The following is a 23907-nucleotide window of genomic DNA, read 5'->3' as shown; positions in this document are numbered from 1 at the left end:
CATTTGGAAGGGACATTGTACAATAACATAAACAAAAACAACAACATGAAAGGAGAAATAAAACCTGCAAAAATACACTCACCGACACCACCTGCCCCAACAACGACTAATTTGTATTCCATTTTCGTGTGTGTTATATGCTTTTTCTGCTTCAAACGAATTATTAATGTTTTGTGTTTTACGCACACAAAACCACCAATACGAGTCAATGTTCGATCCCAACTCTAGTGATGGTATTTTTTTTTGTATGTGTTGTTATTGTTGTTGTTCTAGTTGAGCACAAGTTTCAAATTTCATAAGAACTACGAAGAACGCACACAACCATATGCCGACAGACTCGGCCCGCTGCTATATACAAAATGCACGTACACATTCACGCTATGTTGACTGATATACGCTGGGTGTAAGTACCAACACTGTTGCACCGTAAAAACGCACTCAGAGATTAAATATTAAAGCAAGAGAAAAAACGCGTACTCAAAATAAATTGAGACTTTTGACAAGAACGTAAAAAACGTACACTCACACACAATTTATTTTGATTATATTTTCTTTTTGTTTTTCGTTCGCTTTTTTTCAATTAAATTCTTAATTTTGTCAATGCAATGCAAATTTTTATTTGTTTACAAACTTCAGACGGTTTTGTCGATAAACAAAAATTTGTTCACTTCGTTTTTTATCCACCTACAAAATGAAAAATTTGTAAATTTTTATTGAAGAAAAAAAAAACCACAGTTTATATATTAAAATTTGAAATTTACAGGAATTTAGCACAAAGTTGTGTCAATGCTGTAATACGGTGCAAAGAAGTCGAAGAACTAATCATTTAATTCCGCTTAATTCTACATACAAAAAAGATATATTTCAATGTGTTAGTGAATTGCGAATTTGCCAACAGTTGTCAAAAAAACGATTGATATTCTCATGCAATCGTCACTGTATTGAAATCTGTGTTTCTACATAGACGCACGCGGCTACAACAGCACAATTGACATTATATACGTCATACCAATTTGACCAATACCAATACGCTTTAACCCCATCGTGACAAATATCGAGTGTCAACTGGATTTGTATACAGTGACGATTGTACTATGAAAATACCAATAGTTATTTTGACAACTCTTAGTTAATTCGCAATCTACCAATACATTTAATATTCTACAAGTGATGATCTTGTGTGTGTGTAAGAACCATTCGTTTCTACATATCTGAAGAAATCACTATGATGAATCATTTTTATGAATTTATTCATAAAAGTCGCCTTGTTTGCAATTAAAATAACTTACACACTTTCGACGATTTTGATAAACAAAAAAATTCCACTTCGGTTTCTACTCACCAATAAAATGTTAAAGAAAAGTGTCAAATAAAACAAAAAAATTCCGAATTAAAAAAGATTTGGGCTCCCCGATGTTATGTGCAGACACAACTTTCGGCTTGCTATACCGATACTAAATCGAAATGAAATTCCTTTAAAAAATCACTTGCTAGATACACTGGTCTCGCTCACATTTTTTTTCTATCGCACTGATGCATGCATATGTATGTAATGGGAGAGACGTGATGCGGTTGGCGCATGCATATGTACTATGTTTGACGTATGTGAGCGTTCGAGTGAGACGAATGTACAATTACATTGAAACGACTTTGCTAAACAGATAGAAGAAGAACAGAGATAAAATTAACACTCTTTTATGGTGTTGCCCGATTTATACATGCACCTACCGATTCTCAAAACATTTGATAAAACATTTGTTTTCTTTCAAAGCACTGGCTATGAAAACAGATATCGGAAATAACGAAAAAAAATACAATGCGTTTATGTTACATTAAAAAAAACTTCCGAATTTTCCTTTTATTTACGTTTTCATTGTTGATGATTTTTAATCGTCGTGTGACAACAATGTTTTATGAGGGAAGGCTTAAACGTTAACATTCATGTATGAAATTACCAACTAATTATTGTAATGAATACAAACTTAACTATCCAAATCCATTTGCGAGTCGAATGTATTTGTTGCATCCGTAAATTCGACATTGTTATTATCGGCATTTTCATCATCGCTGTTTTGTTGTTCTTGCACTGCCTTTGATATGATATATTCGGTAATTTTTTGCGGCGGTTGCCAAATGACGAGAGCTTTGCATGGTTTTTCGAAGCGTTCCATTATGGCTGCTGGCAATAAGGGCTCCTCTTGAATACTTTTCACCACCTCTGCTACCGTGATCTTTTGAGCCCGTTTCAATTTTTCTTCGATGTCTTGGAGCGAAGGTGGATACGAACTGAATGAATCAATATCAGATGCTTCATTCGTTGTTTGATTTATATCATGTGCGGTGAAATCGGATGAAATATGTAATCCATTCAGATGTGCGGCCATCTTTTCTTCCGTTATCAGTTGTTTCGATTGAATTGGCCTAGTTAAAAGTTGACATATTTGATACCAATAAAATTAACTTTTTTCTCCACAAAATAAAAAATGAACCAATCGTCATGATTTTCATATAAGTAAAGTTTTAAAATAAAATCGACTACTTACTCTGCATCTGCTGTTGCTTTTCGTTTGAATGGCACTGAGAATCGTAGTTGTTGTTGTTGATGATGTGATTGTTGCGCATTAAAATTCATATACGAGCCAGGTTGAATATTTTGATTGGCCATCCACTGTGGACACTTCCAAGGCACACCATTTTCTGGCACATCCAATGACGAAAATCGAGATTCTGGTGAAGAAACCATTTCATGTGCGCGCATTGGCCATTGAAATACATTTGATTGTGGTATCGGTGATTGTGGATTAACAACAGTCTCATACTGTTGATGCTGATGGTGTGAACTTGAAAAAAGTGACGGTCTGCTGGAAATGAATGCTTTTAGTAAAACAATCGAAGTTTTTTTGCGAATTTAACAAAATGTGTAAAATACACTTACGACATAAATGGCGACGAATACGGAGTGACGAGATTACTTTGATTGATTTCACTTGGAATCGGCTGTTCATTCGTAGCCACTGAACTCATCGAGTACATTTTTACTATATTTTTTGTTATATATTTAAAAGTCACTGTCAAATTACGATAAAATTTCCAAAAAATTTGAAACGATCAAAATGAATTTTATTTAAAATGGTGAGTGCAATTTTAACGAAATCGAAATTCGTTTTTATTTTTTCGTGTTGATTCGCAGGCAATATGTTTATCGAATGTACGCATTGATCTTCTTGTCACTTGTTTGCAGCACTGTAAATATAGGTAATTTCTAGTAAATGTCATGCAATACTTCGGGAATATTCAGCCTGTCATACAGTTCACATTTGTAACGTTTTAACGACGCCATCTATAATTTTGGCAAATGTCCGCGTATAGCGCGTTTTATTGAATTAATAAAATTAAAACACAACACAATTCAATGTATTATCAATTTTTGTTACTTTTTTTAAATTCAAAGTCACCACATGGGTTTTGGTCGAAAAAATCAAACATTTTTTTGATGCAAAGTATCCAAAACTCACAGAATTCTCGTTCATTTTTGGTCGCCGAAATTGCATTCATGAGAAATTGTCGATTGAAAAAGCGAGCATTGAATTTCTTTGATTTTGCGGTTCTGATGAGCGGTTTAAATATTCAGATTGTTTCTTAAATACGTAAATGGCATGAACTAAAAATACAAATAAACTGTACGACATTGAGAGGAGAGAATGACACATGTCATTTTCATGTTTTTGTTATTGAGGCGCGTATTTTGTTCTAGCATAAATTTATGTGTCGTAGAGTGCCATTAATATCGGAAAAGCGTTCTGAAATAAAAAATCATTTGGGTAAATTATTCAATTAAATCGAAACCGTACGAAATGGATGTGAGTGATAAAATGGATAGAAAAGGCGAAATTAAAGTGCCAAAATTGGATTCAAATTGCAAACAACGAAGTGTGACATCATCACGATTGGGTCGAGCTGTACAATTTACTAGTTTATTTGCCGGATTAACATTGGGCACCGCAAGTGAATATACAAAAAGTTTATTTGGCTGGAGCGATGCAACTGACATGCAATCGGCGATGCTGAGCCCGCAAAATATGGAACGTATCGTTGATAAATTGTGTCAGTTGCGTGGTGCTGCGTTAAAATTGGGTCAAGTTATAAGCATGCAAGATCCCAAAACAATATCACCACAACTGATTGAGATATTTGATCGTGTACGTCAATCGGCTGACTACATGCCTGATTCGCAGGTGATGAAAATCATGTGTGATCAATTCGGCAATGAATGGCAAACAAAATTCAAAGCATTTGATGACAAACCATTTGCAGCAGCTAGCATTGGGCAAGTTCATTGTGGTATTCTACACAATGACGTTGATGTTGCGATTAAAATCCAATATTTAGATATTTCAAAAAGTATTGAAAGTGATCTAAACAATTTGATTGGAATGTTAAGATTTTTTAATCTATTTCCACCGGGCGCTTTTATCGATGACGTCATTGAAAAATTAAAACGCGAATTGGCGTGGGAGGTGGACTACTTACGCGAAGGCGACTTTCAAACAAAGTACCGCGATCTGATTGTTGCACATCATGAGTTTTATGTGCCGAAAGTATATGACGAATTAACCACAACCTGTGTGCTCACAACCGAATTGGTGTCTGGCATAACCGTTGATAAATGCTTCGAACTTGAGTAAGTTGAGTAAAGAACTCATATGTCAATACCACCCACACATTGTTTATGAAATGAGTTGTGGTTTTGTTGTGAAGCATCGAAATTAAATGCTTTTTTTCTCTTATTTTTCAGTTATGAACATCGTCAATTCATCGGCATGTCACTGTTGAAACTAGTATTTATTGAATTATTCGAAATGAAATGCATGCAACCCGATTCAAATTGGTCAAACTATCTTTACGAGCAAAAATCAAAAAGAATTATGCTGCTTGATTTTGGGGCGTCGCGATTCTATAGTGATGAATTCATCAACAATTACAAAGAATTTCTTCGTGCATCGGTTGCTGACGATCGCGACAAATTGTACGAATTGTTAATTAAAATGAAATTCTTGACTGAAGACGATAGTGAGGTGTTGGTTGAAGCTCATATGAATGCAGCTATGATGTTTGGTGAAATATTTCGTAATGATGGTGATTTTGATTTTGGCGAAGAAAATTTATCCGAACGACTTTCGGTTGAAGTAGCAAAGATGATTGAACAACGAATGAGCCCACCACCAGAAGAGGTGTATTCAATTAATCGCAAAATATCTGGAATCGTTTCTTTGTGCTCAAAATTAAATATAAAAATCAATTGTCGCCAAATTTACAATGAAATTATTGAACGTACATAACATTTGGACAGAATATCATGAAATGAATTTAAGTTGTGAGACTATGTTAAGGAACTAATTTAAACATAACAAAAGCTCAATATCACTAACAGACTGTACTTACTTCAGACAATCAGGGGATTTTTGGTTTTAAAATTATAGATAAAAATGTATTCTAGCTTAACACTTTTTTTGATTCAAATACGAATATAAAGATAATGTCGAGCTCAGAGATGTGTGCAATTTTTTATTTAAAGTATGGATTTTAAACTAATTTATAATGCAATTGAAAAATGTAAAAAAAAAAATATATGACTTAATAAGAAAAGTGCCTTGCTTCGGATAATGTTGTTTAAATTTATTTACACGTTTATGGATTTCATTTTATTCAATTGTTTACCTCTCGTTTAGTCTATAATTTTTTATACCAAAATCTTTCATTATCTTATATTATGTATGAAACATTATTAAAACTTTTAAATTTGCTAAAAACTTTGAAAAAAATGCGAACATTTGATTTTACGTTTCTGTTCAGCGGTTTAAAATTGCCTCTAGACTCCTTACGTAAATGATACGAAAATACGTAAAACCGTTCGACATTGAGTCACGAATGACAGATGCAAATACGTCATCTCATTGTCGTTCACAAAACAATAAAAAAAAGTACGAGAAAAATCCAAATACAGAATTCATGGATATCAACAAATTTGAAATAGTTAGATATTGTTATCTTCTTTTGCCTAATTAGAGTGCATTGTTATCCTTTCATCTTGTTCGAGCCCAGATAAAACGTTTACATAGAAGGCAACGAAATCTACGATGCATGATATGGTTCAAAAATCTATCAAACATTGTATTATTGACTGAGCAGAAAGAATGAGTTATAATTGTGTTTGTGTATGATATTTCTAATCGATGTGGTTTGTCAATTCAATGTGACCGAGAAAGTGTACCTAATTTAATTTAAGTTCCTTGATTTTGTTGTCATTGTTCTGTGTTTAATTTATTGCCAATACATTAATTTTCTTTCGTTTAAAAACAAAGTCAAATTTCTGCTTGAGATTTGAAGATTTAACAAACAAACAAATTTCCAAGGATAAAAAATCTGTAAAAAAATGTCGCAAAATCATTTTAATTATATGAGCGGAGTGCCTGTGAAAATAGCTGAAAATTATAAGCCACCAAAGAAATTGGCATTGACCCAAAGTGTGTCACAACGTTTATCAACATCGTCCAGTGTAACCACTCAAGTGCTCGAAAAGAATGCATACGATTTTGCATTGGAGCGAACGGTGTTGTCCAAAATGTCCGAATGGCAACACATGAGGCAGCGTGAAAACTGTGATAGAAAAGAGAGAATGCGTTCATTTGAACAGGAACAACAAAGTCTATTTGATGCAAAACAAAAACAAATATTGACGGCCGTTTCGTATCCAAGCACCGACGATTTGTCATCTGATGATGATGGTGACGATAGTGGCCATGGTACATCGAGTGATGCCTCCAAATCGGCCGTTAGCTTAAAAACCGTATCAATACCAGCTACAACACAATCAACGGGGCATCAGCAACAATTCAGTCCGCCGAATTTTAACAATATTCTAGTACCGACAGTAATGCCCGGTCAAAAGAACACGACGATCAAACAAAATATAATCGCAACCAAAACACACTATTCAAAGATTAATTTTCAAGAATTTGAGAATGACAATTCTAGCCCATTTGATAATGTTGAATTGAAAACTATTAACGATTTGGATATATTGGCCGAAGTATGGAATACATCGGTTGCAATAACAAATCCGGCTGGATCGAATTCAACCGATAATACTCCGTCGAGTGATGACTCGTCGAAGACGAAAAATTCAACAAGTGAACAAAATCAATTACCAAATCAAGTCTATGCGAATCAACACGATCAACAGGCGAATTCCTATAATAATCAAGGAGCAATAAATGCGCCGCAAAATCAAACAAATAATGAACAAATGAATCATTCCGTAACGGCATCTTCAAATTCAACAACAATTCCAATTACGAATAGCTATTATATAAATCAAATGCATTATAATCATCACATAGATCCGTATTCACTGGCAAAACAGACGTACATAAATACAACAACAATTAACAATAATCCGTCGTACGTAATCGCCCAAAATCCATACGCCCCAAATAATTATATAAATCCAATGTATAATAACGGCAGAACGGGAGCAATGGCCATGCCAAGTCACACCGTTGCCACTTCAACAATGCCGATGATTGATAAATCTGTGATAACAACAAAAAATAGTAACATTCAAGCAAAATGCAAAAGTGTACCGGACATCCACAATATTGTCCATCAAATTAACGCTGAACTTGAAAATTCACAAGGCCGACGAGTTCGAAACAACAGCCAAGGTAAGGATCGCTGGAATCTTTTTTCCATGCATTTAATTGAAATCCAATTATATCTTTTTATTTCATTTGTTTCAGGTGAAAAAAAAGACATGGCACCGTCAAAACAAATTACTTATGACGCAACAAAATCAATCGATGCCAACTCAATCTACAATAAACTGTCGTTATCGTCTCGTAATTTAGCTAGAAATATCAGTTCGATGGGATTTCCACTGGAACAAGTGGCGAGATTAACCGAAATACTGGGAAAAGATGACAAAAAAGTAAAACAAAAATATCTTTGATAAAGAGCTTGTCTAATTCCACGTTCGCTTTATATTTACAGATAATTGAGCATTTGATACGCTTGGGTGAGCTACTGGATTTGGGCTTTGAAGAGCAAAAAATTTCAGATGCATTACTAAAATTCGATAATAATAAGGAGAAAGCGTTGGATTTTCTTATTTCCTAGTGTAAACTGATCGATAAAATCGATTCATGTTATACACGGCATGTGCATTAGTTAAAAAAACAATCACAAATCGATTTATAAACGACAAGTACCGTCGACATACCTACAGATACTATACACCAAAAATAAGTAATTTATTAATTTGTACAGCGTGTATCGGTTCTTCGTACTGAAAACGCATCGAGGCTGATTGAAATGAGAAAAAAAAGAAGAAATATATTATCAAGAAATAATTCTCATTTTTATTCAACTTAAGATGAAACACACTAAGTAGCTTTTTTTCTAGAAAAATCGATCAAATTGCTTTCGAAATATTTATAGAAATTGCTTAATACCATACATGGAATTTCCTTTCCAAGAAAGAAAAAAAAGAGAGAGAAAGAGAAAATATGAAATAAAAATAAAATCGTAAAAACGTATTGATTCCAGTTTATTCTCAATTTCGACGTTCTTTGCGAATCAAAAATGGAAATTAAACTTCTGTATTTCACTGATTCCTATCAGTTTTGTTAATCTGTTCTTGAGAAATCAAACAATATCAATGGTAAGTAATTGGTTCAATATTTTGCTCTTGCAACTTGATACTTCATCATGCTACGACGAGGCATTATATTGAGATATTTTCAGCCAGCTGAATCAGTTCAGAGAAATAAAGGTGCTGAAATGGAATGAAAATAATAGAATTTTTTGTAGCATTGTGTGTTTCAATCACTTCTAATGCCTTCACTTCATTTAGCTCCCTGATACTTCATCTACAGTCAAACGCAATTTTCTGCAACCTTTTCGTTATGCGTAATTTGGTTAATCCACGGCACCGTACAAATTGATTTGAAAATAAATAGGATTTTAATTTAAGAGCATCGATAGATAGAAATCAAAACACCAATTAAACAAATTGAGTATATAACTATGTAATTTATTTTGAATTTTAACAAACAGACGATGTACCATCGGATTTATTGTTGTCGAATACACTCATTTTACAATTATTTAATAGGATTTATTTATGGATGTTGCAATTTGCTAAAGTAGACGAATTAATGATAACAATAACATATATAAAAAAAAATTGGCTTATGTTTGGATGGATTTGTTTTCCTTTGCTGCGGACTCCATTTCAAATGATAATGTTATTGTTAATCCCATTTTCTGTGGAGTGTCCATTGGTTTCGTTGTTACATACATGGATGTCTATATTCTCTTGAATGTATTTCACCAATTGCATAAATTGGCTTGATGAAAGTTGGCATTGATCATATAAAACACACAAATGTTTTAAAAAATGTCCATAAAAATTCTTTTGCAGAATGTTCTGAATATGTGAATCTATGAAACTTTGACAAATAATTAGCATGTGTTTTATTCCGAATCCTCTTTGACGCACAATGAATGTATTCCACAAATTGATCAATTTTTTTTCACTTTCATCCAAAAGTGTATCCTGTAAATACCTTTCACGAATCGGCTGGTACAGAGAATAATAGTCAATTTCATCTTCACTGTCAGCCAAATCATCACCAATGGAAAGTGGTACATTGCTTTGCGTGTGATAGAGAGAACGCTGTTCAAGTGGCTTCCATTCCAATGGCGCATTACCATCCAAGCGTCGTCGTTTTGCATCGTGCGATTCAAACTCGGAATCAACATCATTCTTTGCTCTTTTTCTAGCCGCTCTTCCAGTTGTTTTAATAGTTTTCCTCGGTGCCATGACCAATTTAAAACGAAAGTATTTCACAATTTATATATATATATTTCACCAATTACAATACAATTTAAAAATAAATACTCGAAAATGTACGTCTCTTTTGAGAATGTTAATTTCTTCTATGTACGAACTGAAAATAAAAATGTTGCTTACACGAGGCACCGCACAACATTAAATGAATACGGCAAATCGAGATGCAAAGTGACTGCCGTTACACATTTATGTTTAAACGTCATTCTCGTCTGCTGTGTGAAAGAAACGAAACCACTCAAACAAATTCGATATGGTTGTTGTTGTTGCATTGATTTTATTGCTTTGTTCGCAGAAATTACACTGGCTTTAAGTCTCACGGTATTCGGTACATTTTTTTTCTCTTCCTTTTTCTCTTTCTTTCGTATCGACAACGTAATTTATGCTGTCTGATATCACTTAATTGTTGCTGTGAATTTGGCGGGTTGCTGTAACGATTGCATTGGCGCCGTTGGATACAGCGTAACGGGTAAATTCCAAATCATCGTTTCGATTTCAATGTCAAGCGGTGCTTGCCAGTTATTATCATTTTGGTCTTTACTTAAATCATTTGGTGTTGTTACAAATTCAAAGTGTAATCGCCATTTAACGTTGACTGCAAAAAAAGAGAGAATGAATGTGTTAAATTTAGCATGAATTCAAAATTATTTTCTAAACTATTAACTTATTTGAACATCCATACTAACCGCAACTCGTTGAGAATGTGGGCGTAACATGCAATGGAACTGGCAAAATGACTTGTGCTTGTAAAAGTCCTAAGCAAACTTCATGATGTTTAGTGAAGTTCATGATTTTTCCAGTTGCAATCGAACTATCAGTTCCATTTGTATTCGATTCAGTTGACGGTTGAGTCGATGTGGTGGTCGCATTTGGTGCAATAAGAATTTCCTCGCACTGTAGCGTCACCGATACTTGAACACATCGTACCGTTCTACAAGAAAAATCCAATGTTCCCACAATATCTTCGCCCAATTTGAAATTCTGTTTGAACAAACAGAAACGGCCAACTCGTCCGCGTTTATTTGAAATCATATAAAAACTTGGTCGGCGTCTGGCTGTTATATTTTGTAAATGATGTAATGTGTATTCCAATTTTGTTTCTAAATTTTTACGCTTTTCAAGGAATGGATTCGTTGGCGACAATTCGTCGGATGTGTCATTGCACAGTGCCGATATCTCTTCAGCTTTGATCATGGTCGGCAGTGACAATACACGAATTGGTAGATGTAACGCTTGCACTTTGGCACCAACTTTTTGCGTTGCAATCGTTATTTTATAGAAATACCGAATGCTTGTGCCACGGTATGTTGGGGGGCCGGACATTGGTAGAATCTCTTTGAAAAGATCTATTTCGTTAAGGGGTAAACAAAAGAAAATAGGTCAAACGAAACATATTTTTGGTGAATATGATTTCTTACATGATCTTGTTTCGCCTGGCGACAGTCGCAAATCACAGAACAATATTTTCGGCTTTGTTTCGAGCACAACATTTCCTTGGCCTTGTTGGGTATTTAGAGATGTGTCAGCTGTTACGATGGCCGCTTTAACTACATTCGTTGTGGTTTCAATTGTTTTTTCATCATTTGCTGACGAACAATAACAGTGAATCTGTGCTGTTGCCCATGCTAAATTCTCCAACCTTCCAGGCAAAATATTTGTTTTTATTGTTTTCAATAATTTGTACACAAAAAAAGATATGATTCTTACTTATTGCTCTGTGCGATTTTGTGTTCTGGCAAAGATGGATGTGAAAATGATATGAAACATTCAACAAATTCACCGCACAAAAAGAAATTCTTTTTTTCATGAACTAATTTGGCAGTAATCTCAATCATTTTTCTGGAATTATTCTTTATTCAATTTAGTTGGTACGATTTTTGACGAAATTAGATTTGTTTAGTGGAAAGTAAACACAATAGAAAAGTTTGACAGTTTCAAGTTTGACACGTTGTGATTTGAGACAACAGTGTGAAGGTGCGAACGAGATAAAGATATTGCTTGATTATGTATGAGAAATTGAAGCATTGAATTGCATTGACATAACCTCAATTTTTACGATACAGAATGAATAGCCCAAATAAGCGCACGGAAATATACTTTTGTTCCGAAGTTTACAAGAAATTTGTCTACCACCTTATTTTTATGTGATTTCAAGCAGAAAGAAGAATAACATTCAAAATGCTTTAATACCACCTGAAATGAAATGGGAACAAAAAACATTAAAAATGAAACACAAAACGCTTTGATGTTGTTTTGAATTGATTTCAAAAAGATTTATTGCGCTAAAATGGTCATCATTTTAGGTTTTTTAAAAAACACGCATCGATATTTTTTATTGAACATAAAATAATATATCCTTTTTATGCAACTGGATCGTCGCCCTTTGTTGTTCTTGTGTAGATAACTTGAGCGTGATGTTGGATAACTTGTTTGATTAATCCTGGAAATGAAATAAGAAGAAAATGCATTAATTCATAGAGTTTATTCACTGATGTCTATTTGTTGTCAATATGAATTGTTATCGGAGATCGAATTGCGAAAAAACAAAGCGGATTGATGTGTCATTGTGAAGGTATCACCAAAGAAACTAGAGAAAATACATACCTTTGTCACGCAATTCGATGAGGGCACGTCTGGCGAGTGAACCACGAATCTTCAATCTTTCGGATACAATACTTGGGGTGATCAATTTGTATTGTGGGACTTCCTTGTACAATTTCTCATATGTTGGCTTGTCGAACAAGACTTGATTGTTCAACTTGTCACGAACTTTTCCTTTCGACCACTTCTTCTTCTTGGCTTTGCCGCCACCACCTCCTTCCTTCTTCTTTTGGGTCTTTTGTGGCTGCTTAGCCGACGATTTTGTATCCTTCTTCGGTGCCTAGATAAGGAAAAAGAATTGAACCATTCATTACAATGCATACTATGGAATTGCTGCCGAATTTTTGAGGTTATGTCATTGCTCGGAAAAAATCGTGTTTTTTATCATTTCATGTTCACATTGAGCAAATTCAAATATCACCATTTTTATATTTCATTCATTTTTTTGAGATTTCAAACGGAATCGTTCGAGAGAAAAACATAATGATAGTTTTCATTCCATCTACAACAAGAAACTACAACAATTCACACAATGGAAAAGCTGTCAAAAATCCACATGTTGGGCAAGACAATTTGATTTGCATGGAAATTCGCAATTATTATTTGAAAATTAACACTGATTTTGAATTTGCTTCAAGGCGACGCACATTTTTTACAATTTTTGCAAATTTTTAAATGATTTTAACATATTTAATTTGGAAAAATTCACTTTTTTTCGGAGACACTGAAGAGAGACCGTACTCACCATGTTAAAGTTTACACGGGAAAGGAAAGAGCAAGCTACCAACTTGATAGTGATGCGTAGAAATTTCAATCGCGTGAAGATGGCATCGGATGGAACGACAGATAAGGCAATTGAATTTACAGCTCCATCTAACGATTGTTTAGCTCTTTCAATGAAAATGAACAATGGTTCGTTTTTTTTAAATTCGAATTGAACGTGAATCATTTGGTATTTTATATGTTATAAAGGTTCGTTTCAATAAATGAGTTAAACGTTTCTCTTTTGCTTTTAGAATTTTGAAAAAAAAAAAATGTTTATAATTATATTGAGGTATATGTAGTGAATCATAGGTTATTTCATTCCAAAAATATGTTTGTCTAAAAAATGAATATTTTGTAGAATGAACTGTTTTTTCATCAAATTAAAACAAATGTATCTAAGTCTCTCCATGCAAATGAATAAAATAAAAATGAGGGCAATTAAATCTACCTTTATTTTCAAAATTATAACCTTAATACCATGAAATGCCAATGTCATAGTTTGAAATTTTTGTTTTTCATTAGAAAATCGATTGCGGGAGCACTACATTGCAGAATTACTACAATTGAACGCTCTAGAATAAAAACAACGTACAGAATGGTTGTTATACCGTGTTTCGCTTTGATATAACAACCATTCAGTACGTTGTTTTTATTCTAGAGCGTTCAATTAATATACTGCAGATAATACAAATTGTCCCAAAAAAATCTCAACAATTGTTAACATTCTACTAGTCCACAAAAGCTACGTAAAACATACATGTCTGATTGTTCTTGGAATTGGACAGAACTGAAAAGAACTCAACGGGTGAGATATAAAGTGATGTAAAATTACGTTGGACATAAAATGTATTGTTTTTTTACGTTCTTCCAATTACATACATTTCATGCTACCGTTTTATTTTCAACAAAATTCATTTCTACCTTAATGAAAAGTTTTTCCCCTTGTACCTATACTTGTAAAAATATTTCACCAATCAACAAATATTTTTTCCAAACAAATGTTGGGTGCACGGGAAAAAGGTGTTAAATAGAATGGAAATGTTCATCACTTGACTTGTAATAAGGAAGAAATACACATTCATACACTTAAATTGATGTTTACACTTCATCTCGTTTATTCATTTTCTTACATTTTTTTTCATTTGTACAATGCGGTTTTCAAATTTGAGTTCTCTTGATGTGCTAAAATTGAATTTTTTTTGTCTCATTGTTTAGATTGCATTCAATAGGTTTTTCGTCTCAAATTTAACTTAAACTAAATGTGCTAAGTTCTAAATTGAATGTCAGCAAATTGAATCATTTGGTAATTGTTCAGCCTTAACCGACAGTCGCCTTGGTGGTAACCATTTCTTCTTAGTGGAGGTGTTTGTCGTTGTTGTATTGTTATTTAAAAAAATGTTGCTTTCGAATGAAGCAGTATTTGGTATGCTTGTAGACCTCATTTGTAGCCGACCAGTCGACTCAATCGATTCATCACTTGGATCTAACGAAACTGCGGATGATACACGTGGTATTATACCAGCGGAACACAATCTCTCTGTGAATTAAATGAAAAAAAAGAGATATTTTAGACACACTTAGTCTTTAGAAAGAGACAAAAAAACGCACCCAATCCGTTTGGAAGATGAAGCTCAGCGCGAACTTCGTCTAATTGTTTAGCACTGCACAGCGGTGTATCTACTTCGTATGTATTATTGAAAATTTGATAATTAACTTCATATTCAGCGGTATCCTACAAGTAAAAGATAAGTTGTATAATAGTAGATGTAATATAAGGTAATAACAGATAATTTAAGGTAATATTTTCAGTGTAATTAGTAGATACCTTGCGGAAGGTCACCACATTCTCAAACCGATGACCCCATAAAATTTCAGTGGGCAAATAACTGCTTCTCGCTTGTGTTGTCATACCGGTGGATTCTACAACACCCTCCAACATCACAACAATTTCGAAACGTTCTTTTAGCATATCTTGAGCGGATAACGCGTACAATGGACTCTGACGATCGATTTTATGTACGATTGTTGTTGGCCATATGAACATTAATCGATCCTCACCGCCATCGGCACCGATTTTCAATTCTTGCTGATAAAACGGCAACACTTCACCCTCTTTGGTGACCTTTTTACGAATGATTTGAGCACGAACATGCGCTTCAATAATGTGCGATCGCCTCATATCGGCAACACGAAACAACAAGCACGGAACACCATCACGATGGCATATGACCGCATTTCGCGAGAATAGTAATGTTTGCGCCCGTTTTTTAGGTCGTGAAAGCTTTGAAAACACAATACCAACCATAAATGCTTGAATCAAAACGCCCAAAATACACTGAACACACATGGTGAATATTGCTTCAGGACATTGATCTGTCATATAACGAACTCCGTAGCCTTCAAACACGAACGAAAATTAAAAAAAAACACAAATTCAATTAGATCGATCATCTCAATGACAATGCGTAAAAGAAGAACATGTTACATTAGGGTTCACCTCACCTATTGTAAATTGTGTTTCAACGGAAAATAAGAATGCGGTTGCGAATGTTTTAACTTCAGTAACGCATGGAATAAATGTTTCATTGGGAGATCTCATTCCCGGTAAATCGTTGTGAGCATAGGCTATAATCCACCAGATGCCTGCAAATACCGACCATGTTCCGATGAAACTCATTGCAAACACCTTTAAAGAAATAAACCTCAAATTAATTCGTCTGAAGATCATTCCGAAACAAAAGAATAATAAAAATAAATCATTTGTTAGTTACCATGATAGTCCATCGCCATTTAATATCGACTAATGTCGTGAAAATATCCTAAATAAAGATTTAAAAAAAACAAAATTAGAGAAAGAACCGAATGATACATTCAACATTGAATAAATCGAATGAAAACTAGCGGTTAATTTAAATTATCAGTTTGGTAATTGTTGTTATTCATTTGGCCGTTGTTATTTTTTGCATTTATTCGTAATTACGATTAATTTACCTGCATATATCTTCGTCTTCGCTTGGCCACATTTCCTTGAACAACGTTACAATCGCCATGCTTGAACACTACACGCTTTCGAATTCGTCGTGAAGAGAATCGAGTTTGACGGTATCTGTAAATAAAAGAAATAAACGCGTGTCAATTGATAAATCATTTAATATTATGACCGAAAGTGATGTGTTAACAAAACAAGCTCGATTTAATCACAAGATATTAAGATCCTAGATGATTAAATGAACATCATTTCAGCTGTATAAAATTTGTCACAAGAATTTCTGTGTGAGTATCTACACATACTATACGCAAAAGAGAAGAAAAACAAACAAAATTCTGAAAAATTGTAAAATTTCCAATAAAAACGGGTTCATCAATGTGTGTTTGCAACCGTGTCTGTTCTGTGCATCCAATATTGAAATATTCCATTGCGAATTGTATGTAATTTGTGTTGAAACAGAGAGTCCAAAAACCAATTAGCACAAAATCCAGGTCAATACACACTTCCTTTTATTACCTCGCATTTAGCGCTTGCAAATTACAATCATTTGTCATTTTTATATCACTTTGAATTGCATTTCATTCGCTCGCGCAATTTGCACAGTCGTTCGCACATGAAACGAGTTTTTGAATGCTTCAAGTCCTCAATCTCAGTCAATGTATTGTATATTGTACTTTAGTGCATATGATTCAATCCGACAGATGATGAGCGAGATTCTCACTCACAGTTACTGGTTCCGTGTTTTTAATGGACGTTTTTTTTTTATTAGACTTTATGCATTTGTACATGAACATTCTACAATGACATTATTTTCCATATAATTCTCATTTTTTGCGTTCACATTTGCATTGTATGTGTGTCGAATATTCGATTGTGATCTGGATTGTCATGACCGAAATCAAAATGAAATTAGATTCATTTTAACATTTTATTTCCGCAATTAAAACAAAAAAAAATGCAACAAATGGACCATAATTCATAATGATAATTCCGTAATGTGGTTGACAGTGCTTAAAATAACATTTATCAAGCTCACATCATTGCTTATTTCGAGTTATTTGATAACAGTTTCTACTGAGTTAGACAATGATCAATTTTAGCTGATTGGAACCATAATTGGAATCACACAACTGATGGAATCACACAATGTACACGTGCACGATGCTTTTAATCTAATTGCGGACGTGCGTGGAAGGTCGAGCTTAATCTAGTCTCACAACAATGGTGTATCGTAGATCGCGTACCATTATTAAGATGATTTTATTAAGGATTACTACGGAGAGATATCATTTTCTCGTCCAATTCGTATCTCTCTTTTTTGAAAACGATCACGAAGCAATAAGCGCAAATAGATTTTAATTACTTGCGGTGTGAAGACCAACGAGCGCTATAAATAACAGCGTCACAGATTTTTTGACTTTTTCGTCGAATATTTTTTTTTATATGATCCAACATGAAGGGGGAAAAAATTAATTGCACGCGAAATGAAAACGACAACTGTGAATAACAAATTGCTTTCGCATCATGCGCCTTGCAACAATTGCACAGCTCTGATTGTTAGAGAATTTAATGTTTCGGTAATTTGATTTTAAATTTGTTATAGACTCATTACCATTGAATTTAATTAATCAACTGAATTTTCACACTCAACTGTGATATTCACGTAAAATAATATAGAAAGCAAAATGACTAAAAGTGTCCGATGCTTTTGTTTCGATTAAGCTCTACCGCTGTATCTGCATTTATTTCGCGTAAAATTTCGCAAATAACATTTGCGAACACAATTGGAACGACAAACTACAACAGCATCACCGTACGCCGCACACACATGAATGGACTTGAGTGGCGAACGAAATCCAAAGGAAGTGAAGCGTCATTGATGACAAAGTCCATTTTCAACCAAAGTCGACTAAAGTCGTTGATTTCGAGTTGATTTCATTGTTATGGTTAGTGACTCGGTTTCCTAATTATAAGCAATCACCTTTGTACAACCAATTCAGCACATTCGATCAACTGTCTTTTTTTGCTGATCTGTGATGATAGATTGACAACGATGCTGCGAACTGTGCTCTTTGCAAAAACGATACAATTACCTTCAATCAGGTCATATTTTTTTCGCATGAGTTTGAAATTTGCACATATAAATTGGCCACAAGCCATTGTTACATGAGCTTTTAAAAAAATTGTGCCGCATATACTTAGATTTTTGCAAAGCACAATCGCTTTTTTCAACAATTCATGATGTTTATTTTTATAATGGAGCTGTCGATATTTCGTGGAATTGCCCAAGTCAATCTTCTAGTGACTACAAGCGGGGTTGACGTATATGAGATTGGGAACTTTTTTATGCGAACGCAGCTGATCAGCGCCATCTCACATTAGTTCGAATTAGATCGAAAAACAGAATTTAATTCTGTAGCATTGAAATGAAAAAGAGAAAAAACAACAACAATAGCACGGCCACACAGAGCTGTACATCTATGCGTGCTGATGCATACATACACATATACGCTTTCTTCATTCTTTCATTCCATTGTTATACGTATCTCACTGGTCAACAGATCTATGTAGCCATGTTACTGTTGTTGTTTTTTTCTCTTTTTCGATTCAATTCATTGTAATTAAATTGAGTTCAACTATGGAATACAAGATGGCACAGATGAGGGGAATTCGCATTTTGTCTCTTCATAGGCTTAGCCGGTTGAGTGACTATGAATATGTCAACGGTTTCTTTACATTCGAATAAATATTTATGCTATGACATTGGCACACACAGCGTTTAATGTGACACATACGGCAACTGTATCCAAGTCATATTAACTGTGACGACATAATAGCTTTACATATAATACTACATTTCGCCAGATTCATATTTTCGAGGGAAATGGCAGAGAATTTATTCGTGGAATGGAATACATGTGTGAATTCTATTCGAAAATTGAAAGCATTTAAATATGTATATTTTATAGTCGACTTATTGAGACTTATGCGGCCATCGTTGCCGCTTGAGAAAAAAACCAACTGGTTGACGTAGTGAAGAAATGAGCTGAATAAACATACAAAAAAAAAGAATCGAAAATATGTACGATATATGTGTTGGACCGTTCAAAACGTTGTGACTGACGAAAAAAAAATTGCGAAGATTCTGCGCTTCAAAATGCTTGAATAGTCTATTTTGTTTGAAGCAAATGAAATCAAACCCCACAAAAATCGAACTGAAAATTGATTTTCAAGGCTTATTATTGTGGAATGTTCGGTGTTTTTTTTTTAGTTTTTAACAAAATGATCTCGTTTTCAGACATACTTTAGGTACTCTTCCCGCCAAGCTCGTTCACCGGAATTTGTAGCACGAACTATAATCATTGAGACGTCACTTAGGCATCTTCTCAGTGAAGTCGGCATTAATTGCACTTTCTAATCCAATTAACCACCGAAATGTTCCGATTTCAGAACTGTTTTGCACACTCACAACGTATAGACAATTTTAATGTCTGTTTTCCTATCAAATACTCTTTGTTTTTGCCGTCATTGACAAAAAAACAAAAATTCTACTATATTGTCAGCACTTGTTTTTTGTTTTTAAATATATTTTATTATCTCACCTTCGAAAATATTAAACTGTTTAAAATTGTGTATGCCTTTGAATAATTTGTGTTTTCTTTATACTTTTATTTCGGGGGAGCCACTTTGAATGTATTTCTCTCTCTCATCACAGATCTATCTGTTTGCACATTTATTATGAAAATGAATGAAAATTTGCACGCGCGATTTGTATCAATCAATTGCATTGAAAGCACCTTCACGACTTTTAAATTTATTTTTATTAATTCATCGCTGATCGAAAATTATGACGAAGATGTCATTTGATTGAATAAAATACGATTTGCATTTCCTTTCGACGATTTCGAATCGTCGTTGTTGTCGTTCATTGCAATTCATTTTCGATATGCATTATCTATGTGTTTACTATGTCGATGCATTGTTGTTTTCACTAAATTTTAAAACGCAGTGCTCTTGAACGAAGTACACACATTGCGAATTCAAACGTGTCTCTGTTTGAGCAAAGAACAACAACAACAAAATTATGTTCACATCAAATGAATTTTTTTTTATTCACACACAATAATTTCCTGTTTGACAATCGACGACGATTTGACAATCGAATACCAATCGCGAGATACTCATACACACTGCCATTAAACAACAAAAAACAACGAATTCAACTGCCTGTCAATGAGAACTAATGGACTTAAGTTTACGATAACCATGATGAGCCCAACGCTTCATCAACTCGGTTTTTGTTTTTTTTGGCTTAATCGGCGTTCGGCTATGTTCCGTCAACGATCTTCTTTATTTTTCGTTTGATTCGGCTTATGTTTCTGACATATTTTGGCTTTATTTCAGCAGAATTCATTTCAGTTTTTACTTCATTTTATGCAATCAAATGATGACGATTCAACACAGCTATAAATGACACAGCTGCTCTCAGACCAGCACACACAGACATTTGCGCAAAAAACTTCGTATCGATTCGACGACTTGTATGTTCGCGCCTCTATTTTTAGAATATTGTTAATTTTGGTCTCATGTGTTTTAAATGAGATAGGGGAAGAGTAAATGTCAAAAACAAATGCTGTAACCGTTCATCATCTGTCTATATGCACGAATTTCTCAACATGTTTCTGGCGTACACATTTATGAAATCATAAAAAATTTGTATGAGCAATTCCCTCAAAATGTTCTTCTGCAATTTCAGATGATGGATCGTCGTCTGCCTGTCTTATGCACATATAAAACTCCTTTTCTGCATGACAGCTATGTAGATTTTTAATCATGTGTCCATTAACAGTAAAGTTTTTTATTTCTGAACGATTATAGACATCATCACACTCAGCAACGGTGGTACAGTAAACACCAAGGTAAACACTATTCATTGCTGCCAATATCACTAGTTGAGCAAACAAAACTGTTACAAAAGCCATTATATTTTAAGTACTAATAATCTGATTTGTGATTTCTATTCGGCCGCGTATGTGCTTTTATACACAATTTTACAAATAAATAAGACCTTATTACCTGCCGTAATATATAAGATTGTTTTATTATACAGCTTCTATAATTAACATTATATATTTTATTTTAAAGAACTTTGTATAAAAAGTGAGCTGCTGTCAAATTTAAATGCATATTTTAATGAGAAATAAAGGGATATACTATTTTCAAGGTGAATTTATTTTTCTATTCATTGAAGCTAAACAATACGAAAGAAAGGTAAAGAAAGGAAAGGGGTTTAGATTTAATGTGTAAGACTAACTTCAATTACATAGATTAAGATTTAAAAGTAAAGGCCTAATTTATATGTGATCAACTATATTTTGTTATAGATAAATGATGAAGAAAACAAAGTCATCGCAAGGTTCGACACTGACGTATTATATGGTTTGATTTTTTGTTTAAAACTAAAATTGGAGAAAAATTTAATTGTTGTTAAATAATAGTTTATTTAAAGAAAACAATTCAAACATAATTTTGATTTAAATATGAAAATTGGAAAGAAAGAAATAATAAAAATTGGAGTTGTTATATCTGTGTCCATGGGTTTTCATTTTCATGAAAATCAACTTTACCATTCTTAATCAATGTTGTTATATTTGTTTTTTCGTCATGATAAATGTCAATAGAAATATCAATTTTTTTAGCATCTTGTTGAATTCTCAGAGCTTTGTCAGTGTTTAAATTTTTACTTGAAATTTTAAATCGTTGAAGTGCTGGAAAAGTTTTCATCATTTCAACAATATTTACATCTTTTATACATAAGGAATTGAGTTGCAAATTTAATAATTTTTTGAAACTCAGAAATTTAGTGAAATTAAGGTCTGTAATATTATTATTTGATAAATCTAAAACGCGCAAATTAACCAATGAACGTAAATCTAATGAATTGGTAAGTTTATTTAATCCTATTCTTAATGATAGCAATTGGCTATTTGATTGAGTTGTAATATGGGAGATTTGATTATTATATGCATACATAAAAAGCATATTCGATGGTATGAACACAGTTTTCAAAAAGCAATTGCTGATATTTAGTAATTTTAGTGAATCCATGTGTTTCAAATCAATGCTCACAATAGGATTATCCGAAATATAAAGCTGTTGAAGTTTTTTCACCATCTGAAATTCAACATTACTTATATTGTTGTAACTTAAATTCAACCAATCAAGTTTCTCATTATTACGAAACAAGTATGGATCAATTGTCCGAATACGATTATTATCAAGTGATAATGTTTTTAAATTAATAAGAGGTTTGAAAAGATCTTGATCTAAAGTTTCAATATGATTTGATGACAAAAACAATTCGTTCAATGATGATAGAGCAGCAAATGTGTCGATTCCCATTTTAATAATTTCGTTATTCGCTATATTTAAGGTAAAAAGCATATGACATCCGGATAGTAAACGGTTTGGTAATGTTTTCAAATTATTATATGAAACATCAAGATATCTTAAATGTTTCCATTTCGAAATATCCTCACTATGTAATGATGTTAAATTTAGATCGTTCATGACTACAACAGTCGTATTTGGTGTTTTCTCGACTAAAGATGGGAGTAATGTTAAATTGCGATCCATAATGTTAATTGCCAAAAACGATACTTTGTTGTTGTTTTTTTTTACAAGAATTGAGTGATTCATCAAATTTTTTCAAATCATCAATATCACAACCCCAAGGAATATTCTATGCCACAACGGTGTTGTAATTAAACATCTCCAAAATATCCCAAACGGATTGTGCCAATGTTGGTGAAATCAAATATAAGATTGAAATTAGCAGAAACGATTTCCTGAATTATTAATAATAAAAAAGAATGAAAATATTTAGAAAAATAATAATTATAAAGTACGAATTAAAGCAAAAATTTACATTTTCATTTCCACTATTTGAATTTAAGTTCTACTATTTGGAGCGGTGAATGATTTAAACAACTGTATTTGTAACTTTATTCACTGAATTCTCATCAACAACTGAACAGTGACTGCCAAAAGTGACACAAAGAAAAAAATCAAGGTCAAAGTCTACTAGCTATTAGTACAGACGTTCATTGAACTAATGGTATGTTAAGATAAGTGCAGATAATGGAAATGTTTTTGAACATTGAACAGCTATCACTTGGACTATGGGAATTAACAAATATTTAATATTGATATTTCCGGGTAGGAATATCAAAACGTATTTTGTACTGAAATGTCACTTTTGCAAAAAGATTTTTTACATCCTACCGCCATCTACTTTCGTATCGATTACTATTCTAATATCAAAACGAAATGAATGCACAAATATGTTTCTACCCAAGTCAGTATAATACTCTTTTCGAAGAGTGTACACGCTCTTCTCACACTCTTCGTATAGTTTTATTCGACTCCCTTCTCACACTCTTCTCACACTTTTGCATAAAACACGTATATTGTTTTTAACTGAGCTTCAATTTTTTTCTCTAAAAAATTTTCTTTTTTTTCTTTATAATAAATTTTTCCACTGATGGATAATTTTTGATTTTGTTAATTTTTGACATTTTGAAAAAAATGAACGCATACAAAAAAAATGAATTAGCTGTTGCAACAGCAATTGTCGTTCTGT

At 33.3% G+C, this 23907-nt stretch overlaps 6 protein-coding genes across 10 annotated transcripts in view; 2 read left to right on the top strand and 4 right to left on the bottom strand.

Moving 5' to 3' along the window:
- Nucleotides 1-1821: 1821 nt before the first annotated feature.
- On the bottom strand, nt 1822-3235 carry LOC116339496. Of its 2 annotated transcripts, none has more exons than XM_031765399.1 (3): nt 2936-3235; nt 2544-2861; nt 1822-2421 (listed from the first exon to the last, which is right to left on the bottom strand). In XM_031765399.1, exons 1-3 carry the CDS (start codon nt 3031-3033, stop codon nt 1983-1985), a joined length of 855 nt encoding a protein of 284 aa, XP_031621259.1. In that variant the 5' UTR covers nt 3034-3235; the 3' UTR covers nt 1822-1982. The 2 variants fall into 2 exon arrangements, with proteins under 2 accessions (XP_031621259.1, XP_031621260.1); XM_031765400.1 differs by having other exon boundaries at nt 2544-2858.
- Nucleotides 3236-3699: 464 nt separating this feature from the next.
- On the top strand, nt 3700-5553 carry LOC116339732 (atypical kinase COQ8B, mitochondrial-like). Its single transcript, XM_031765766.1, has 2 exons — nt 3700-4681; nt 4796-5553. Exons 1-2 carry the CDS (start codon nt 3855-3857, stop codon nt 5337-5339), a joined length of 1371 nt encoding a protein of 456 aa, XP_031621626.1. The 5' UTR covers nt 3700-3854; the 3' UTR covers nt 5340-5553.
- Nucleotides 5554-5970: 417 nt separating this feature from the next.
- On the top strand, nt 5971-8550 carry LOC116339510 (GATA zinc finger domain-containing protein 8). Its single transcript, XM_031765428.1, has 3 exons — nt 5971-7724; nt 7800-7987; nt 8050-8550. Exons 1-3 carry the CDS (start codon nt 6434-6436, stop codon nt 8173-8175), a joined length of 1605 nt encoding a protein of 534 aa, XP_031621288.1. The 5' UTR covers nt 5971-6433; the 3' UTR covers nt 8176-8550.
- A 1354-nt stretch (nt 8551-9904) lies between these two features.
- LOC116339490 (RAB6A-GEF complex partner protein 2) lies at nt 9905-11850 on the bottom strand. Its single transcript, XM_031765389.1, has 4 exons — nt 11618-11850; nt 11329-11549; nt 10597-11256; nt 9905-10505 (listed from the first exon to the last, which is right to left on the bottom strand). Exons 1-4 carry the CDS (start codon nt 11743-11745, stop codon nt 10306-10308), a joined length of 1209 nt encoding a protein of 402 aa, XP_031621249.1. The 5' UTR covers nt 11746-11850; the 3' UTR covers nt 9905-10305.
- Nucleotides 11851-12151: 301 nt separating this feature from the next.
- On the bottom strand, nt 12152-13340 carry LOC116339472 (40S ribosomal protein S25). The gene is made up of 3 exons (XM_031765362.1): nt 13257-13340; nt 12515-12791; nt 12152-12350 (listed from the first exon to the last, which is right to left on the bottom strand). Exons 1-3 carry the CDS (start codon nt 13257-13259, stop codon nt 12271-12273), a joined length of 360 nt encoding a protein of 119 aa, XP_031621222.1. The 5' UTR covers nt 13260-13340; the 3' UTR covers nt 12152-12270.
- Nucleotides 13341-14357: 1017 nt separating this feature from the next.
- The window catches only part of LOC116339498 (G protein-activated inward rectifier potassium channel 3), a 23942-nt gene continuing 14392 nt past the window's right edge, over nt 14358-23907 (bottom strand). For 3 of the 4 annotated variants that reach the window (XM_031765406.1, XM_031765407.1, XM_031765405.1), the window contains 6 exons: nt 16268-16382; nt 16048-16095; nt 15779-15962; nt 15102-15673; nt 14885-15008; nt 14358-14813 (listed from right to left, as the gene is read on the bottom strand). In XM_031765406.1, the coding sequence (XP_031621266.1) occupies nt 14560-14813; nt 14885-15008; nt 15102-15673; nt 15779-15962; nt 16048-16095; nt 16268-16382 (1297 nt within the window). In that variant the 3' untranslated portion in view covers nt 14358-14559. Of the gene's footprint in view, nt 14814-14884; nt 15009-15101; nt 15674-15778; nt 15963-16047; nt 16096-16267; nt 16383-19569; nt 20451-23907 lie in introns of those variants that run through there. The other variant, XM_031765408.1, reaches the window with a different exon arrangement.

The sequence above is a fragment of the Contarinia nasturtii genome, unplaced genomic scaffold (genome assembly GCF_009176525.2).
Source record: "Contarinia nasturtii isolate CC-2019 unplaced genomic scaffold, AAFC_CNas_1.1 Cnas_scaffold_533, whole genome shotgun sequence".
In the NCBI taxonomy this organism is placed as follows: domain Eukaryota; kingdom Metazoa; phylum Arthropoda; class Insecta; order Diptera; family Cecidomyiidae; genus Contarinia; species Contarinia nasturtii.
Note: the sequence above shows the minus strand (reverse complement) of the source record. Positions and strands in the feature narration are given on the sequence as shown.

Excerpts from the sequence above, each read along its gene's own strand:
- LOC116339732 (XM_031765766.1), top strand. The coding sequence starts at position 3,855 with ATGGATGTGAGTGATAAAATGGATAGAAAAGGCGAAATTAAAGTGCCA. Across the intron at positions 4,682-4,795 it reads GATAAATGCTTCGAACTTGA|TTATGAACATCGTCAATTCA; the intron begins GTAAGTTGAGTA and ends CTTATTTTTCAG.
- LOC116339472 (XM_031765362.1), bottom strand. Across the intron at positions 12,351-12,514 it reads CATCGAATTGCGTGACAAAG|GATTAATCAAACAAGTTATC; the intron begins GTATGTATTTTC and ends TTTCATTTCCAG.
- LOC116339510 (XM_031765428.1), top strand. The coding sequence starts at position 6,434 with ATGTCGCAAAATCATTTTAATTATATGAGCGGAGTGCCTGTGAAAATA. Across the intron at positions 7,725-7,799 it reads AGTTCGAAACAACAGCCAAG|GTGAAAAAAAAGACATGGCA; the intron begins GTAAGGATCGCT and ends CATTTGTTTCAG. Across the intron at positions 7,988-8,049 it reads TGGGAAAAGATGACAAAAAA|ATAATTGAGCATTTGATACG; the intron begins GTAAAACAAAAA and ends TTATATTTACAG.
- LOC116339490 (XM_031765389.1), bottom strand. The coding sequence starts at position 11,745 with ATGATTGAGATTACTGCCAAATTAGTTCATGAAAAAAAGAATTTCTTT. Across the intron at positions 11,257-11,328 it reads GCCAGGCGAAACAAGATCAT|ATCTTTTCAAAGAGATTCTA; the intron begins GTAAGAAATCAT and ends TTAACGAAATAG. Across the intron at positions 10,506-10,596 it reads CACATTCTCAACGAGTTGCG|TCAACGTTAAATGGCGATTA; the intron begins GTTAGTATGGAT and ends CTTTTTTTGCAG.
- LOC116339496 (XM_031765399.1), bottom strand. The coding sequence starts at position 3,033 with ATGTACTCGATGAGTTCAGTGGCTACGAATGAACAGCCGATTCCAAGT. Across the intron at positions 2,862-2,935 it reads TATTCGTCGCCATTTATGTC|CAGACCGTCACTTTTTTCAA; the intron begins GTAAGTGTATTT and ends ATTCATTTCCAG. Across the intron at positions 2,422-2,543 it reads AAAGCAACAGCAGATGCAGA|GCCAATTCAATCGAAACAAC; the intron begins GTAAGTAGTCGA and ends ACTTTTAACTAG.